At 49.9% G+C, this 19875-nt stretch overlaps 2 protein-coding genes across 3 annotated transcripts in view; both read right to left on the reverse strand.

Annotated features, from left to right (window-relative positions):
• tyk2 (tyrosine kinase 2) overlaps positions 1 to 5873 on the reverse strand; it is a 45348-nt gene extending 39475 nt beyond the window's left edge. For both annotated transcript variants that reach the window (XM_088931580.1, XM_088931582.1), the window contains exon 1: positions 5698 to 5873. The gene's annotated coding sequence lies outside the window, so the exon portion shown is untranslated. The remainder of the gene's footprint in view (positions 1 to 5697) is intronic.
• Positions 5874 to 9656: 3783 nt separating this feature from the next.
• cdc37 (cell division cycle 37 homolog (S. cerevisiae)) lies at positions 9657 to 19237 on the reverse strand. The gene is made up of 9 exons (XM_088932737.1): positions 19165 to 19237; positions 18877 to 19035; positions 16686 to 16967; positions 15385 to 15490; positions 14919 to 15034; positions 13038 to 13160; positions 12544 to 12726; positions 11931 to 12002; positions 9657 to 11258 (listed from the first exon to the last, which is right to left on the reverse strand). The coding sequence occupies exons 2-9, from the start codon at positions 18982 to 18984 to the stop codon at positions 11118 to 11120; spliced, it is 1131 nt and encodes a 376-aa protein (XP_088788863.1). The 5' UTR covers positions 18985 to 19035; positions 19165 to 19237; the 3' UTR covers positions 9657 to 11117.
• Positions 19238 to 19875: the final 638 nt, after the last annotated feature.

Raw genomic sequence — 19875 nt, forward strand, 5'->3', positions numbered from 1 at the left:
CCGGCCAGAACCCAGAGCCACATAGCCCCGGCCCGGCCCGAACCCAGAGCCCCACAGACACACAGCCCCAGCTTGAACCCAGAGCCCCACAGACACACACACACACACACACACACACTCCTGGCCCGAAACCAGAGCCACACACACACACACTCACTCACACACACATACTCCTGGCCCGAAACCAGAGCCACACACACACACTCACTCACACACACATACTCCTGGCCCAAAACCAGAGCCACACACACACACACTCCCAGCCTGAAATCAGAGCCACACACACACACACACTCCCGGCCCGAAACCAGAACCATACAGCTTCACATCCCGATGTCAGTAAAAACAGTCTCACCTGCTATACATGGGGAACAAAGAGCCACTGAAAAACACACTTCTGAAGTGCACACAACATGCTCATCTTTAACAGCTTTAAACTCACAGCATGTTTAAACTTGAAACCAACTTGATTGATGGCTCCACTGGTTCTTCCTTCAGAGGTGCTTTTAAAGTAAAAAAAGGCATTTTTTTAATCTGAATGAATGTAATAATGCCCTGTGATCCTGCCTTCAGCCTGTTGCATAACTACTTGAGGGACAGAGTCTACATTCCAGTAGGTGAAGTGTTTTGTAGATCCGCTCACATCTCATCTCCAGACACATGTTACACAAAGGCTCTAAGGAAACAGCTGCCCGTGCTCTTGCGAGCTAGAGGAAAAAAACTCCTGTCCACTCTTTGAAAACGTTGCTGCTTTGTCTCTTGTTGAGCTTCTGGGATCTCGAGCTTCTTTTTTGCTTCTATAAGGCAAGGACTTTCTATTCTGTAATCCTTGTGTCTCGAGTTGGATAAAAGCTTTTATCAAACTAATAAAAAAGGAGAAATTCTCAGCAAAGGCACTGGGGAAGAAAAAGCTCTTTATCATATACCGAACGCCAAAAGCCAACTGCTCGAGTCGGAGCTGTGCTGGCTTTGAGGAGGAGCAGTATTCCCAGCTCTGCCCTGACTGCTCCACACGCTGTCCTAGACAGGTAGCAGTTTACCAGGCCCTGCCCGAGGCAGGATTCACAGCCTGGCTCTTAAAGGTGAGGGAGGAGCGAGCGAGCTCAGGGCTTGCTTACACTGACAGACACGCACACACCTACATTCTCAAAACACATCCGAGGCTGGAACGTCAGTCAAGCCCTTAGAAACCTGTCTGTGCGGTTGGGCTTTTTGCTCCTGCATCCAGCTGACAGATCTTTGCAGGGTATTAATTACATGGCTATACAGTATATGCATGGATTTTTTTAACCGTATCAGGTGAAGCAGGCAGTGCGCAGCAGTTAGTGCTGCTGCTGCGTTTTATTGGTAACACGCAGACAATCAGTAATTTCACTGGTGCTGCATCCTGCGTTGGTATCGCCCCGTCACCCAAGGCGCCAAGGGTCGTTTCCTGCAACTGCACGTTTTAGATTTAGAAACACTCCGATACCGCGGCCACATCCTGATCAGACCTTTGCTTTTGATAAAAAACAGATGTTGCATAAACTTTTCCGAATCTCTACTGCATCTCCACATACAGCACGAGTCGCTCGTGGGAACCCATTCTTGTGAAAGGGCAAGGATTTTGATCCAGACAGCGTTTAAACACACCGTAAAAAATGCCCCTGCTCCCTGCCTCTGCATACTCACAATATCACCAAAACGAAGCGCTCATCACCGCTGGGTTGCAGCACGGACTGATTGTGCAACCTCATCCATAAAACCAGCACAGGGAATTCTTCTTGCGTTTGTGAGCTTTTAAATGTCAAGCAGCCAGCCCTTCTTCGAGCCAAGTTTAACTGCTCCCAAACCACAGAGAGCGGCTGGGAGAGCCGGAGACAATGCACCTGTGTTCTTTCTCTCTGGTTCCCTCTCCGCGCCTCCGAAATGCTCGCGGCTTGACAGCCTTGGCAGCTGGGGCTGCAGACGAGCTGCTGGGCCAGTCTGGCTGCTGCTCAACTGGGCGGAACCCGAGACCCTCGTATCAGTACCTTGGCCCCAGCTGCTGCTTCTCCTCCCCCACCAGGAACCTCTCCCCAAGCAGCAGGGGGCTGTGACGTGCCGCTGCCAAATCTGCCAGGATATCCCAGAGAAGCTAACTCTGGCAGCAGGATCCTCTGCTAGAATAACCCCCTGCAAAACTCACGAAGCAGGAGTCGCGTCAACGGACAACATGGACGCTGTCGCACTGCGGCCCGGCCCACTGCCTGGCCCGCCACACGGCCAGCGCTGCCTGAACTGGCGGGCCGCGGGCCGAGAGATGATGGCCCTGTCCAGCCGCCGTGATTAAACCCCTGCGCACAGTGCTGGCGCCCGCCCGCACGCCCGCGTCCTGCCCCCCCCCAGGCACTAGCTGCTTCCCACCCTCACACAACCCCACACAGCACAACGATCAAAGAGACAGAGACAGCCAGGGCTCCTGTGCCACGCCCATCGAAGCCAGACCACAGGCTTGGTCCCCCACTGTCATCTCTGCGGACTACATCTACTGTTCCCGCTGCTGGCGGCAGCTGCTGCATCTTGGGGCCCGACTCCTTCCACCCCGCCATGCGGGAATAAATCGATCCTGGGATTCCTGCCCTGGCAGCAGCATGGCATGACTGGCACGCTGCCATCGGCTGGTACTTTTATTTCTTCCCACGTCTTCCAACAGCCAGCTATTTTGTTGAGCATCCTGCGCCACCTGACACCCCCAGCTGTCAAATCAACCATCGGCCCCGCAGAGCGCTGCGAAGCTTGGGCCGGCGGGGAGCAGACCTGGAGGCGGGCATGTTCCCCTGAAGCGTGCACCTCCAGCGCCGCCAGCCCCAGCCCGAGGAGGAGCGCTGCAGGCTGCCAGGGGGCCCTCCGCGCCGGGTCAGCGACGGACACCCCAACCTCAGAGATCCTCATCACAGCCCACAGCTGGGAGACTGGGCTCAGCTTGGGAGCAGAACAGGCCTGCGGCTCTGACTGAGAGCTCACGAGCCTGCAGGCCAGGACAGGCCAGGTGCGAGAGCTTGCCTGCACCAGAGGGGTCCCCTTCAGAGGTTTCTTTCTTCTCCTGTCAGATTTACCGTCTTCTCAGCATATTTATTGTGCCACAACATATTTGTTGTTCCTGTTGCTATAATTGATTATGTTTGCGATGTGCTGTCTACACTGCGTGGTGTTGTGTGTGTCCCGAGAGATCAGCGCGAATAAGAATTCCAGTGTACATGAACACATGGCAGTAAACTCCTCCGTGTCTCTACGTCTACATCCGGTGGCTTCACTTTGCAGGCTGGGGGTTCTTCTGCAACCCTACAGCCAAACAGTGCCGCCCTCCGCTAACCCGATGCTGTGACCTCCAGAGAGAGACCAGAAAGACCCCCTACATGTACGTCCCCATAATCTACACCAGCTACACCTCCCCGGGACACACTGCACACAAACGCAGCCTGCCAGAGACCCACAACAGCCCGACCCCACGCTCGCTCGGAGTCTCCGGGCGGCTCCGGCAGGGATCCAGTCCACCTCCCGAGACCCTGGGGACGGGAGGTGAGCCCTGCTGGCTAGGGGTTCCCCAGTTCTCGGCTTGTCGGGGAGCCCTCCGGCACCGGCGGAGCGGGAGTGCCCAAGCGCGCAGGCAACCCCCTCCGCTCCAGCCGCCGACGTGGGGTTTGGGCTCCGCCGGCGGAAACACAGCTCGCCGGCGAGGGCAGTCCTGCTGCGCCTCGGTACACAGGGAGACCGACGGCGCTGCACCGTGGCTCGATCGCTCTCGCTGTCTTTACCAGACCTGCTGCTTCTAGGAGACACTGGTGTCTGTGCTCTTCTGAAAGAGACCACCTCCCTTTCAGCACCGAGGGATTTCCCCCGCCGCCATCCGCATCAGGGCATCGGATGACTCCCACCGCCCGTTACATGACGCATCGAGGGGGGCCGTGGCAATGCAGCAGCAGCGACAGCAAAACAACTCTCTACAATTACAACGCATTAACGATCTTAAACGGCCATGTGTGTCCTATCGCAGCCCTCCGTGGACTTTAAAAGTCGGGGTTCCGGCGTGCCCGCTGACGTACGGGGGAGTCTCGTCGGCAGCCCGCGGTTGCTGGGCGCACATTAATTTCCGTCGACAGCGACCTTTACAATCCAGCGACGAGGGTTCGTGCGCGCAGCCCCCCGTCTACCCGAGGCACAGCTGGAAACAATGGCGAACTCCCCTCACCCCCCGTTTCTGCCCTACCGTGGGTTTTCCACCCCTCCTCGGTCGAGCGCGGGGGCCAGCACACAGACCACCGGGCTGAGATCAAGGACTTCTGTACGCACGATGGAAGGCAGGTGAATTTCTCGCACGGCTCAGCGAAAGATGCAGACGGCAGACGTGTTCTGCTCTTAGCTGTTTAATTCCGTGAAGTGCTGGACAGCGGTTCATCAATATCGCCAGCGAGGGTGCCGGGCTGGGCGCCCCGATACCCCCCGCGCGGTTTGTTTACACGCCGTTAATCCCAGCGCGATCTAACGCCCCGGTCAGCCGGAATGCCAGCATCCGCCACAACACAACAGCACCCGAATAAAAATCAAAACAAAACGCCGATTCCCGTCAAAGCTTCTACACAGGCGTGTGCAGAAAGGAAAAAAAAAACTTTGACGATGACCAAAAAGAGCGAAGGAAAGTGAAAATCTGGTCTACCTGCCGAGATAACCCCGCAGCCTTGTCATTTTGTAGGATATTTAATAAGTGCCTTGCGAGCTACACAGCACAGTCCCCCCGAAGTCTGTTACGCACGTTGAGCACTTTACTCATCGCATGAGTGTGCATCATTCCAAGCGCGTTTCTGTTTCGGTGGCTGTTGGCTCGTCTCCGTGCAATGCCAGAGGCATCCCGGAGACACAGCCGCATCCGAACCCGCAACCCCGCGCGTGGATCCGCCCGACCTGCGGAGCCGCGAGCCCAGACGCCAAGCGGGCGCATACCTGAGGAATTGCGGAACTGCTCGTGAACAACGTCAACACTGTCCGAGCCAGCGGCGTCTGCGTTCTGTCATCGCAACAGGCAGACCGCGTCGCTTCAGCCACACGGCAGCCGGGCTCCAACCCACAAACACAACGGTAACGATCCGGGGGGGAAAGGACGTCAAAAGACGAGGTTAACCTCTTAAAAAAAACACCGACATGAAAACTGCTTCTCCCCGCGAAGATTAATCACCGCGTTTTATTGTACACGTTTACAAGGCAACAGGTTATTTTGGACGCAAAACAAAACGCCCCTTGTCATTTGAATATACTCTGGGCTCTTTCGCGCAAGATGCATCGGTATATATTTAGTACACGAGGAAAAAAACAACTCCTTTTTCCGCACGCAAACCAAGAAAACCAAGACAACCCGGCCTTCCGGAACCTACAACAAACACACGAGCAGCCAACAACGCCATACATTAGACGTCAGCAAACGGCTGGCATTAAAAGCAAAGGAAAAAAAAACAATAAAGTGTTAAAGCGACTTTGCCCCACTGCTGTTGCATATTCGTGCGATCAGACGTCACAGGTAAACAGTGCCATGTTTCTGACAGCTTTTCTCACAGCCCCGCGTCTGAATGCTGTCCAGGGCCTTAAGCAAAGATCAGTTAACTAAAAAAAGCGCTTCTTGTGGGGGAAAAACCCCCAACAAAAACACAAAACGCAATAAGAAGAGCAATAATAAAGCGCGCTTACTTTTGCTGGTAAAAGCCGAAGGTAGCGGTTATCACGACAATGAAAGACGAATGCACCGGTGGCTTTCAACTTGCGGAATCCAGTGCTAGGTGACACCTTGGTACCCCGAATCCCAGGCTACACCCACACATTCCCAGAGCTGGCGCTTCGCAGGCCAGTCCGAGACGAATGAAACCACGAGCTGCTGCGCCCGAGAAGGAAAAAAAGAGAACGCCCCTGAAGCACGTGAGACGCGCATGCACCGTGGAGCGCCGCGGAGGATCGTGGGACTTGTAGTCGTAATGCTCAGGGACCGTCTTCCCTCACCCCCCCCGCCCCCCTTACTTTTTATTTTGGTAGTGTGGAGATTTTTAACTTTGCCCCCTTCCGCTCCAGCAACGCCGACGCGATAGCAAAAGGTGACGTCTCTACCAGAGTGCTGGGGTGATTTTCTTTCATTGATCATTCGGGTGTTGCTGTACTGTCGCAGAAAAAGCGAGAAGCCCTGAAGTCCCTAAGAAGAATTTAAATTTTCACAACGTCGCCGTGGTGTGAAAGAGTGCACAAACACCTGGTTCATCGCTTTTCGCATAGCTGTATGAAAAACAGTTACTATTTTAGTCCTTCGTTACTGTTTGGGATCTGGATACAGTATTAAAAACAAGCCAGTAAATAATACATAATAACAAATATATTGGTGTGCGTAGCAGTGTGTGTGTGTGTTTTGTATTTCACTTTCAAATTCGTGGCATGTACTGCGTCTTCCATGAGGCGTATTCAAAAACAAATTTTACTGATATCTGGGCATGCGATTGCAATCAATACGTTCCTCAGAAGAAACGCTGTTTTTTATCTGTCGAGGGGTCAATCCGTTCGATACGAAGCCGGTTTTACCACACGACCCTCGGTCGGCAAGGGCGATCGCTCTTGGACAGAACCAACAGAACATTCTGTACTTTCCTGTCCTCTCTGCCTGCGGCTGAGGTCCACTTTCTGTTTCCTCTTTACTGTAAGACGGTATCACTTCTCCCAAGTCATCTCTGCCGTGGAAAGCCAAGGCTGACGCTGCAGATCTACGAAATGTGAAATCCCGTTTCCTAAGAAAGGTATTAATAGAGGTTATGAACGAGAGGAGGCCACGCGAGCTGCCTAGTCTGGTAATTAATAACCAGTTGGTTCCAGGGTCCCATCTCTCTCAGCTGTTTCCTGAGAGAATACAGGGGTATCGCCTTCAACAACACGGCTGGCTAGCTTGTTCCACGTTCCTACCACTCTCTGGGTAAGGAGGCGCCACCTGTTCTTGATTTAAATGCACTTTTAAGTAATTTCCATTGGCGTCGTCTTCCGGTTCGTGTTTCACTGGTTAAAACCAATACCGACCCCATCATCCACAGCAGAGACGTAAAGGACCTTGTGTTGCCATAGAACTCACCCGATTTTCCAGAACCGAAATAGCGGCATCTAGTGCTCGCCTGAGGGAACTGCACCGTCTTCGATAAAAGATGGTTAGAGGAGGGCGCGGAAGAGGGGGGGATACAGTTTCAGTTTTATGACGTCGTTTCGTTGCTTACGAGGTCTATTAATTACCAACACTCACAAAATCCCAGAGAATATTGGGGTCACAGCAGGGTCTAGGGACCTAACCTTGGCCAGGGTGCTCCTCCCCAGGTCCTGACATCCGGGGCCCCTGTAACTCACTGCAACTCAGCCCTCTTCGTCATGATCTTCATCTCTGTTAGTGGGCTTAACTGGATCAGTGTAACAGTTTCTCCCAGCCTTGCAGGTGCTGGTGAGGTAACCTGCAGACACACTGGCCGGTCTGGGACCAGGGCTGAAGACCCTGGGCTCAGGCCTTCGAGATAAGTGACGATAGGGGTGTGCAACCCCAGTTTCGGAGAACAACTGGAGAGCTCCATAATCTGCTTCTAACTAACTGCACAACTGATTGATCCAATGGAGTATTTCAAAGCTCAGCTGGGACAGACAGCCCCCCCACTCTGGGCCTCAAGGGCTGCTGTCCGGCTGTCCAGCAAGTTTGATGGGTCTCTCTAAACCCCCAGCTCCTCACGAACCAGACGAGGCTTCAGCTTGTCCAGTTGAGCAAATAACTTCAACTCGGCGAGCCCGGGGAGACGAGAAGGAGAATCGGAGACGTTGTGGCCTCCCCTGAGACTGGAGATGTGCATGACTGCTCTGAGCCCATATCCTTCCTCCCCGGGCCCAGTGGCTTCTGCTGTTTATTCCCCGCGAGCTCTCAACTGCACAGCAGGTCTCATTACCTGCTTAACTGCTGTACCTCGCTGTAATAATTCCAACCTGGTACCAGAGCATTTTATAGGTCAGGAATTCCCAGTCCTGGTGCTGGAGACCCACACGCACACCTGCTGGATTGTGTACCAGCCCAGTTCTCAGTGACACGACTGCAGCCTCAGTTGACCTCATAGGATTAATGTGAATTCTTTGATTTCAGCTCTTAAACATGTTGGAGGTTGCCTGTGAACTATTGCATTTCTGAAGTGCAATAAAATCTCAAACTTTGTACGGGAAAAGAACAGTTCAAATCAAGCGACTTGTTAGTTTAATTAAGACTTCAATTCGGTAATTAAACGCAGATGGGATGAAAACCAGGAAGTGTGTGGACCTGCAGGAGCAGGATTAGGAACCCCTTTTACTAGTAACTAAACTTTAAATGAGCTCAATGTCCTGCTTTATGAATGTAACAGAGATGAAGAAACATGCTAGATGTATCTGTTATAGAAAATAATTAGGTTAATGGATTAATTGACTGCTCAGGGTGGATCAAAAGCCAGAAGACACCAGGCCTTCTCCACCAGACTCTGAGCCCCTATTCCACACACCAGCACTACCCAGCCCGCCTCAGTTCCTAACCACTCCACTGCTGTAAGTCAGAGCAAGCAGCTCTGCGTTTGTTAGATTGATTTCAGTAATTAGCCATTAAAGAATCACTGTACGCATAAGAGCCAGCTGTTACAAAATTCACCCATGGAGAGGATTGGAAATGCTACATCAGGCAGTTTGCCTCCGTTCCTGGAGGGCCTACTGTCTTCTGTTCCAAACTAATCAGTCAATTAACCTAATTATCTTTATTTAGGGTTATAATAAGGATTTCTATAGTTGAATTAAACGAATTAAAAGTTGCCATTAAAGGTACAGTTACCTATGAAACCACCCAAAAACCTAGTTAGGAGTATTACAGTTGTACAGCTAAATAATTAGCCCAACTATCTGAAAGCTTTTTGTTTGGAACAACAAAAAAAATCTCATTGAGTTTGACATCCCTGTGCTACTGATTGCGTAGGTCCTTACTAAACAAATTACCAGAGAACCAAAGAATCAATGGAAATTCACTCAGATTTATTACTGCCCTCAGTACTGGGGATGAACCAGCCCATAAAAGTGTTTGCAGTCCTCTGTGACATATTCAATGTCAATTTAAATGTCCTGAAGTTACAATATTTCATCAGCTTCCTTACAGTTTACCGCACTAAAGTGAATTGACTGCTTTGCAATGTCAAGGGGAAATGAGAGACAAAAGGCTTAAGCTTCAGTGTATTTTTTCCTTGCACAAAATATGTTTCTAAACAGACCGGCTATAACCATTTTTCATGTGAGAGACAATTGATGGCATTTCTGAAGGCACATTTCACAATATATTTACGGCAGAAGAGTCCTCACTTCCAGAGGAGCAAATGATTTCTGCAATACTCCAGAAATGGATTTTATTACACAAAAAATAACAATTGATTTGGGAATGAAAATGATCATGAACAAGACCATGTGCATTCAGCATTTTATAACGCTTAAAATATCCAACTGCTGTTATATTTTGACATTTGGCGATTTCCTTTTTAAGTCACGTTTGAAAAACAACATTGACAAGAACAAAAACCAGGATTTAGGAACAGAACCAATTAAATGAGTGGAAATCTTTTCGACAGTTACAGAGATGTATGCAACTCTTGAGTGAAAGCATAGGTTTTTATTTGTGTTTAATTACGGGGCTACTGCCACACATGTTGGTGTTGGAATGAACTAATTACAGATCAAGCAAAACACAAGGACGCTCTGTGGCCAGAGACCCAGTCAAAATTTGCATTAAAAAGTCAAGCACAGGCAGTTTCTCTATCGCTTTCATACACAAAACAGATAGAAATTTCCGTTAGCCTGATGGATTTAGAAGAGATTCCACAGTCCACAAGTGAAGAAAGTAATCTTCTAGAGCACACTGCTAACACTACAGGAATCTGTAGATTCGGTCTTCTAGCAGTAGCATACCTGTAGCTAGTCATTCTTTTTACCCCGACTATTAAGAAACGCTTCCGATACATATAAAACAAACATCAGTGTGACTTATTCCTTGTACTCTCCGTGGACATGCTCACAAAAACCACAAGCCTTCGTCCCAGGTATTTAAATATAACACAGTATATGCTGTATGCAGTAGCTTGCAGTTAACATACAGATTAACAAATGCAAATAAATTCACAACTTTGATGCCCTGGAATCATGCCAAAAATAAAGTCACCTCACTTTAGTGCCCAATTCCGCATCACAACAGACACACTGGTAGGGTTCCTTTAGTGGAGCGGTTTGATCCATCTCGGGTGTTCCATGCTGCAGACCTCTTATATAAACCGTTCTGACGGGGCAGAAAGCAGTACGAGTCCATTAAGCTAATACATTAATTGGATATATTCCCCTAGTCATGGCTCACACATCATGCAGGTTTTCCTATGCCCTTTGTCAAATAGGAAAGAAAGTGAGGAAAAGGGGCGATTTGATTCTTCCAATTAGTCGAACGAAGCAACGGAGATGGGAGGTGGTGCTCAAACCCTGCCGCACCTCCAACACCGGAGCTGCCCAGCCCTGGTTTAAATACAATGGGCTGCAGGCTGCAGGAAGACCCGGAATGGCTCAGAGTGTCTGAGCACAAGCCCAGGAAAGAGCCACAACTGCAGCTGCCTCTTGCCAGCTCTCAGACCCGCTCCCCGACGCCACCAGCACGCCCAACACACACCGAGATCGCTCAGAGAAGAGCACCGGGATTGGACTCGATGGCAGAGGGAAAACAACAAACAAACACCAAAGAGCAAAATAAAAACCTAAAAAATACGGCTTTAGGATTTCCTCCACAATGGCTGGTCCTCGGCAGGAGGGTGACTCCTTACCACACTGCTTTTTCTCCCCGGCAAAAGCCAACCTTCTCCCAGTGTGCCAGGACAGCCAGCAGCTTCTCGTTCAGGTGGGGATGACAGACAGGGGGCGGGGCGGTAAAGGGTCTGCACGCACACACGACGGCGAGGAGGCCGCAGAGCAGGGCGCGACCTGAGGAGGGATGGGGTGAAGGGGCACGTCTAGGGTTGTAGAAAAATAAAGGGTGCCGGGGGAGGGGGCAGTTCAGTGTTGGCCAAGTCTCTTCCCTATTTCTTTTCCTCTTCCGCCTCCTTTTTCGCCTCTTCGTACACCGGCTCCTCTTCTTCCGCCTTCTCCGCTCCCTCTGTCCTGGCGTTGGGCACCCACAGCCCGGAGTCGATGCATCTCTGCATGTGGTGCTTGGCTTCCTGTTGAGAGAGACAGGGGGAGGGGGGTTAGTGTTCAGACAAAGAGACACAGCCAGGATACATATTGCTAGTGAGGAAACCATGATCTTCTGGTCCTAAAATTCTTTGATTCCCATAATTGTTTAATTAGTCCCCATTTTCTGAGCTCCCAGAGCTGTGGCCAGGATACTGGTGGTGCACAGCGCGCAGGGCCTGCTGCCGATGCTGGCAGAGAAGGACACAATTTAAACGGCATATGCAGGTGTGTCGTGGAACCCAGAACAGTTCTCTCTGCTTCAGGAAAGTGCAAATACGGGAAGTCTTTCGAAGAGTCTTCCCTAATTCTGAATAGCTGGAAAAACATCACACAATGCAATCAATGCCAATCTCATTTCGCCTGTTCATTAATTGCATTTATTTAAGTGCTTTTCACTTAAAGGTGGTTCCTAAACTGGCTACCTCATGGATGCATGTGCTCTTTAAGGACAGTGCTCGTTAATTCCACAGCATATTTACATTTATCTGGAGCCCACCAATCTCTGTCAAGCAGAGGTGCAAACCACCAGAATTTCATCTGCCTGAAGCTTTAGACCGGTAGACAAGGGTTCATCCAACACAGTGACTGTACCCATGTGAAACCAGAAGAAACCCCTAATATACACAGATGAACTGGGGGCCAGACAGAAACGTTACCGTCGGATCCATTTTGCTGATGACGTCTTGCAACAGCTGTATGTCCTTCTCATCAAAGCACTTCTGCATCTCCTGCGGAATTGAAAGAGAAGCCGTTTGAAAATCTTGGATACAGCTCCATGACCATCCACCAATAAGCACAGGGCATGTGTTCATCTCTGCTCCTGCTGAAATGAGCTGGCCTTAAACGTTTAACGACTCTTCATTTGCTATTAATTTTCCAAAAGAGTAGGGGCTTTGAAAAAAAAAAGCACTTCATTTCTTAAGCATTGTTTTTTCCAATTATATTTAAAAACAACACAAAGTCCATTATTTTTTCAAGCCTCTCATCTCCTCTCGCTGTGCAAGCCCATAAATCACACTAGGGTGCTGGAGAGTGGCATTTTCTGTCAGCCCCGTTTAGAGCCTGGGGCCCTGGAGGACAACAGCCCCGCCAATTCTGGAGGGATCTGCAGGACATCACTTGCTTAACAGGCCTCTCTTCTACCATTTAGTGAGCTGTGTTATTAAACTTTAACGGCACACTTAAGGTCCGCCCTCACAAGCTTTTACAGCCCCGCCCTGCAAGCACCCATTGCACTGTGGGTAACGACGGAGAGCAGGAGACACGCACCAGCGGGAGCGTGTCGTAGACCTCGACAGGGTCGAGCCCCCCGGGGCCCAGGCGCTTCTGCCGCTCCTCCTCCTCGAACTCCTTCATGGCCTTCTCGATCCGGATCTTCGCCCGGCCCCGCACGCGCTCCTTGAAGGCCTCCAGCTCGTCGTTGAAGGCGTCCTGGTACTGCTGGTCAGCCGTCTGCGAGAGACGAGTTGCGGCTTTTCCGTTAGCGACAGCTCTCACAGGCGCCCCCCCCCCACGAGACACAGACAAACAGTCTTTCCCCGAGGGGAAGTCATTACATCTCTGCAATGTCTAGTACTAGTAAGCAATTTACAGTGCTTATGAGGCAGCAATAAGCCTACATCTCTGTTGACATCCCCGTACCTTCACAAACAGCACAAAGCAGAAAGAGAGCCTGCCAGAAGCTATGACTCAGTACACCTCTGTTCACCCTGCACTGGTACCAGCAGCACATCGGGGTGCAGAAGAGCTGCTGGAGGGCCCACCTTGATCTTGGTGAAGAACTGCCGGAAGCAGCCCCTGGGGTCCACCTTCAGGCTCTTGGCTAGCTCCAGGATGAACTGCATCACTATGGTCTGGTGGGCGACCTGCTCCATCAGTGCATGTTTCTGCAGAGAGACCCCACACACACACACAGAGGACATGAGTAAATCTTCAGTGACCATGCTGATGCTGCGGAGCCTGCACCATGACGAAGAGAAGAGGTCAAGTACCACACCTCCCAATCTACACCTCCGACTGGGAGATCCAGCTCCCTTTTCATCGATTTGTTTCTTGCTGATGGGCTGGGCATTATAAGGCTGCAACAAAACCCTGCACTGCAATAACCTGGAAGGTCCAGATTGGACTGCTTCTGAACCAGGGATGATGGCTATGCTGAAACTGCGGGTTTCACAAGCTGTGGCAGAGTTTCACTTCTCTGAGTCACCTGTGGATTGTGAAGACGGTCTTCATGTGCCATTTCACTGCAGCCTCAGTCCTGTTTCAGATACCTAAAATGTTCTGTTTTTTATATGTGCACTGGTGTCCTGCCTTTGCCCTGTTGCTTGCCAAGACAGGCTCCAGCCCCCCCCCCCCCGTGACCCTGTATTGGATAAGGTGGTTACAAAATGGATGGATGGAATTTAAAACTAACTTAAGTCAGAAAAATGCCAAAACAAGATTTCCAGGTGCATCTGCAAGATACCGTGTCCACTTGTGAATTCTGGACAATCGTTCAAAGGATTCCCACTCGCAGAAAGAATGCATTCAACTCCAGACTGGGAACAAGAGGAAGGAGAAATACTGAATCGTCCGGAGGCATGAAAAAGATACCAAAAACATCATGTGTAATATGTAATCCCATTGGGGACTGACAAATCTGGACAGCACAGCACCCTGCGGGACAAAGGTCTCACCAATATACCTGCTGCTGGCAGCTTTTTAAGCAGGGAAAAACCAAAGTCTTCAGGAACGTCCAGGCCTTGGACACCAGAAGAACCTACTAAGTCAAGTCAAACTGCTCTCAAACGCTGTAGAGGGATTCAATGAAAAATTGCCGGTTCTTACAATTTTCTTCATGATGAGAATTGTCTATGCGACAGTGAGACGTTTCTGTCAAGTTCAGATGGACAGAAGTGTGTGCTGATCCAGCTGGAATGACTGAGCATTGTTGCTGTCAGGAAGACTCCCAGTCTACTGAGGGGGCAGCTTTAACTTTCAATCCGGTTTGCCATACATGAGGAAGGGAGACCAACTTCCACTCTATGGCAGGTCAATCCATTTCAGGTTTTCCCTTTTGGGGGCTCCTGGCTAAAGGCTTAACTGGGGGACTGATATTTTATTCTTTGCTCCATAGATTTAGGCCCAATGTTTTGCTGCTTCAACAGTACAATCTATACAAGAGCCTGCACGCTGTCACACCAAGAATACAACAGGCTGCTGTACAACAGGGTGCCATTTTCACCTCTTATGAGTTTTCTAGGATATATCTCAGCCACTGTGTGGAGTTTATATGTTCTGCCTGTGTTTGTGTGAGCTTCCTCTGGGTGCTCCATTTATTCCCCACAGTCCAAAGACATGCTAGTAGGTTAACTGGTTTCTGGGAAAACTGGCGCTGGCATGAGTGCGTGTGTTTTTGTGTCTGTGTCAGAGTCCGTCCACCCTGCAGTGGACAGGTGTCCTGTCCATGGTGTGTCTTGCCTTGTGCCCATTTTCTGTTGGGATATGCTCCAGCTCCCCCGTGACCTTGAACTGGAAGAAGGGGTTACAAAACAGAAGGACATCTTGACCAGGACTCGGGTGAGACCAATTCCAGAGGCATGCCCCTCCCACCCCCCCTCCCCATTTGGCCACAGCTGGACTGAGGTCAGGCAGGTGACGCTTACCTCCTCCACCTCCAGGTCAATGCACATGATGACAAGGTAGTTGGCCGTCTCTTCGCACACCAGATGGGGGTTATCTGACAGGTACTTCTGACTGTCATCCCAGCGCCGCAGCATACCTGAGCACAACCGTGGCTGTTAGCACCCTGTCTGATAGCATGCTCAACATCCATACCCACGCAGGCGTACAACAGGAACCAGAGGACAGGACAACAGAAAAGACTGCTGCAAAGGCCAAACCTGTTGCTTTTACAACAAGACTAAATAAGAATTCTGAGAGGCAGGCTCTTCTACAGAGGCCAACTGCATTGGATGTCATCTAATTTGCCTTGAGTAAATATAGAAAACTTACAAGTACTGCACTTTACAGGTAGAACTTATGATATAGTTGGCTTATAAACCGGTCTAGATCTCACATTCCCTTAGTGCACGCAGTACCACATGGTGCTGAAGAAATCCCCCAGCTTACCAAAGTGTTTGATCTGTTTCTCGTACTTCTCCACGAAGGTCTTGTGCTTCTGCTCCTTCTCCTCCTCCGTCTCCTCCTTATGCTCCGGCTTGACGTTGAGCACACTCTAAGGAGAGGGATAATGCGGTCAGGCCAAAGCCCCCTTCTTTAGGACAGACTGGGCTTTACTGTGCACACTTAAAAGACTCCATCTAAGCCCTTCCCACGTAAAAACAGTCACAAAAGAACATTTGGTCTTTGAAGTTTAAGAACCCAAGACATCTCCCTGTGTCCATTTTCTTAAAAAAACAGGGAATTAGGGAATTCAAAAACACAGCTGGGTTTGTTTTATCCCAGTTCCCATGGCTCTTTGTGTAAATCACCGTGTCTTTATTCTGAAATCGGACATCTGAATGCGCACCTGTGTCCTGTGAGGTGGCCCATTCAGGATTCTGAATAACCTCTTTGACTCCCTGGATTCCTTAAATAAGGAACTGCATGAGATTTTTAGATCCCCGGACACACTTCACCAGATCTGGTAATGGGCAGAGATGCACCAAAGTAACAAGGTGAGGAGATCAGCTTCCTCATGAAACTGATAATATACCTAGAGGCTTGGGGGCATTCTGAGCAGCCAACCAAACCTCAACTTCATGTCTTCAGGAGGTGGGGTGAAAACCCACACAAACATGGCAGGAGAATGCAAACTCCACACAGAATCGAACCCCAGACCTTCACAGCTGTGCTAATTTCCCTTGCCTATGTGTTGCCCTGTGTCTTTGGTCTATAAGGCTGCTAAGCATCAATCAAACCAGCAAGATGTGCCAAATGGCCACTGCTCATCAGGAACCATTTTCGTTCCCATCGTAATACCCACCCAGTTTTAACTGGCTCAGCATTTCATTACAGCTCCCAATAACCCCATGCAATAATCCCAATACCAAAAGAAGGCGAATAAGGGCAGTGTTGCTCCTCTGACCTTCTGGCTAAACAGCGCCAACAGTTGAACGTTGCCTTAGAGGCCAATCTGCATGAAACAGAGTTCTGCCCCTTGCTGGTGTCACTACAAAACCAGCAGGTACCCAGGATGTGGCAATAGCTGCCATTTGGCACAGCTGACCCTGGCCCACTCATCTGAACCATAACCCCAGCAGTGCTCAGCCGGCAGCACACCAACACTCAGGGACATCTCAGTCACTGCCTGTTACAAGCGCGATCGAGGCTCGAACCCATGAAACCCGGGCCGCCGGCCTGCACAAAACTAAACTAGTTGGACTGGTTTTTGGCAGTGGTGGTGTTGGGGAGGGGACACACACACTAACCTTGCTGAAGCCCTCCCTGCTGAGGGTGTCCACATTCCAGGGCTGCTTCTTCTCCTCCCTGCGGTGCTCGTCCAGCTTCTTCTCCCACTTCTTCTCCTCCTTCCTCAGCTGCTGCTCCTCGGCCTGCAGCTTCGGCAGCTCCGCCTTGGCGTCGTCCGTGCCCGAGATCTCCAGCTCCCGGATCTTCTTCTGCAGCTCCACCGTCTTCCGCTTGGACTCTGCCAGCCCCTTCTCCATCTCTTCCCGCTTCTTCTGGAACTGCTCCATGCGCTCCACCCTGGCCTGATCGGGGAAGGAGGGCTGAGTAAGAGGCAGGGGAGCCATTTCCGTTGTGCCCCCTGGGAAGCTGTGCCTCACAGTGAAATGGCAGCCCCCAGCAGCAAGAGAATTGGATTCTGCAGTGACAAGGCCTTTAATCTGTATAAATTAAGAAAACCAACGATCCTGGTACAGATCTCGCTGGTACCTATTACACCACCCCAGTTTGAGTATTCACTTTTTGTCTGTACCCAGTCTACTCCTGTTAGCACTTCTCCAGTTCCTGGGTACGACCACTGTCTTACACGATTCTTGAAGAGTTGCATCAGTGTCTTCTCAATAACATCTCATTTCCACGGTTAACAACTGGTAAGACACCCATTTTATTTCACTTAAACTGTGTCTTCCGCCTCCTTAAAAGTCCATTTCTTAAATCTCTGCTTCCTGGAAACTGCAATATTTTGCACTTTGGCACTCGGTCTGTAACACACACAAAAACACTTCACGGCACAATATATCGTGCACCCCATGCTGGTGGTGCGCTCATCTGTTTCTGTTAGCCAGTCTTAACTTTGAAAAGGCAAGATCTATACAAGCAACTCCTTGCAGATGCACTGACGAAATGGGTGAGATATTCTGCCATTGATAATCCTATTGGTCTTTGCCTTGGACAAAGTCTATGTTGGGAAAGTTAAAGTCTCCCATTAAAACTGCTTCTTTTGCACATTTCTTTATTACACAGTGCCAAATTATAATCAGCATCTGCCGGTCTATATCGTACTCCTAACACTACACATTTGGAATGTTCCATTAATGAGCCTGTCCCTCACAGATGCAGAGACTCGAGCTTCCTGAAGCTGAAAACGTTTTATCCATACAGCTACAGCCCCTCCCCTCCTTCATCTTTCCTGCCTCTCTGGAACAGAATGGAGTGCCTCCACTAATGTTACATTCCTCTCCATCATTCTCAGATACCCAGGTCTCTGTGATTAAAATAACTTCACAGTTGCCTGCTAACGTGGTAGCTTCTCTCTCTCCTCTACTTGATTTCCCCTACCCCTAGCATTTAGATATAAGCACTTAAATACCTGATCATTCCATATGTTCATCCCTTTGGCTCTCCATTGATCTGTATTCCCCATGCAACTTCCTTTTCCGGTGTTTTTCTTCCTCCCACCTTCCTTTCTAGTTTCTAATGCCCCCCCCACCCCGCTCATTAATTATCGCAATTACTTCCCTCGTGTCAAAGGGCCGGGAGGCTAAACATTTAATTAAAAATAAAATCAACCGAGAGCGAAGCAGCCAGGGGTTGATCCCCCCCCGTGCGAGCGGGAGGGCCGGCACCAGCGGGCTAGAAAGAGCACAGCTGTTCGAGGGAAGTCGCATTCTGCCGGGATCAGACGGGTGACGGCGCTGGGTAGCACTCCTGGCACCGCAGCCCCCTTCCGAAAGCAGGCAGGTTCCAACCAGCAGCCGAGAGGTCGTGCAAAGCTGGGTTCCTGCCCTCTCACACCCAGCAACTGGGACTGACAGCACCCCCAGAACCACATACGCGCATTAACTGCATCAACTGAGCACAAACAACGCAAAACTCGGGGGGAATATGTATTCCAAAACGTGTTGGGAAGACTTGAGGAGTGCTTGAAGTACCGCCTTTTTGCACAAACACGTCGTCGGGTCTTTGTTATTGGTGCACCACAAATTACCGTGCACGAATCAAGGCAAGCTCTTAGGAGTAGGCATATTAAATATTATAAAATAAAATGAATTGCCTTGTTACTCCAGTACTTTTTGCAGTCGTGGGTGGTGGATTAGTGAGCCCCTAACAGAAAGCTCCCCCAGCCCCTAGTAAAATTCTACGTTCACAGACACGCTTATGTGTCCTGCAAACGCCATCGCGATTAATTGTGTCAGGCTCGATTATTTTACTCACCTGGTGCCTCCAACGGAACAGGCTGGGGGTATCGATGTTGGGGTGAGTGTCGTCTTCATCATCGGATACTTCAATGTGATCCCACACGCTGTAGTCTATAGTTGTCATCTTCGCTGCGAGGTCGGATCAAGCACGGACAACCCGGCGCGTGAATAAACTCTAAAAGATAAGAAATACAGCACACAAACAAAAACCTCAACACTTATTGGCCCGGTGATCTAAATTTTGAACCAATCTTTTAAAAAAAAACCCAAGAACACTCCGATCTGCCCCCGACCCGTCACTCGCCTTGCCTCTGAATCTTTCTCGAAATCTCTTTTGCTTCCGTTTGAAGTGTGGAACGTCACTTCCGTACGCTCCCGGAGCCTCCCCTCGCTCGCGCCCCTTCGACGAATCGATGAAGCGCCGCTCTGTCGCTCGCGGCGGCGCTGCAGGAGCGGCTCTCCAGCGTCGACGTCCCTCCCCCTCTGTGGCTCGAGTCTGGGAAAGACCATGCAAACATGGCTGCGCCCACCCGGGCGGCAGGCGGCCGGACATCCGTACGGCAAGAGAATAAAGATCGAGATTATACTATAGGTATGAGGACTTTACAAAGATTTTTAAAAAATTAAAATCGGCACTCCACATTAAAAACATGATTAACTCCAACTGGAAAATAATCTGTTAAACATCAGTCTAGGGTTGATATCCACAAAGTTAGTTTTATATTAAAGTGGACTATTTCATTTTTAACTGGCATTGTGCTGCAGCATATAATGTACATCTCAGTTGTTTTCCCAGCCCTCTTTGTCACACCTTTTCTGCGTATTAACTAGCTAACATTAGCGCAGCACATCATCGCACACAAACACTTTTCTACAAATCATCTGCTGAAAGTGGCTGTAGCACACATGCTGGTGTAGCAACATCAGTGCTGTTAATTGTAAAGACTGCACAAATCAAATCAACCTAAATATCCTCTGCAAACAGAGTGTTGTAAAGATGACCAGAGTGTGTGCC

This window comes from Atractosteus spatula, chromosome 14 (assembly GCF_055471065.1).
Source record: "Atractosteus spatula isolate fAtrSpa1 chromosome 14, fAtrSpa1.hap1, whole genome shotgun sequence".
NCBI lineage: Eukaryota > Metazoa > Chordata > Actinopteri > Semionotiformes > Lepisosteidae > Atractosteus > Atractosteus spatula.

Coding starts and splice junctions, on each gene's coding strand:
- cdc37 (XM_088932737.1), bottom strand. CDS start 18,984: ATGACAACTATAGACTACAGCGTGTGGGATCACATTGAAGTATCCGAT. Junction 12,727..13,037: donor AGTTCTTCACCAAGATCAAG/GTGGGCCCTCCA, acceptor CGTCTCTCGCAG/ACGGCTGACCAGCAGTACCA. Junction 12,003..12,543: donor TCTACGACACGCTCCCGCTG/GTGCGTGTCTCC, acceptor TCAATTCCGCAG/GAGATGCAGAAGTGCTTTGA.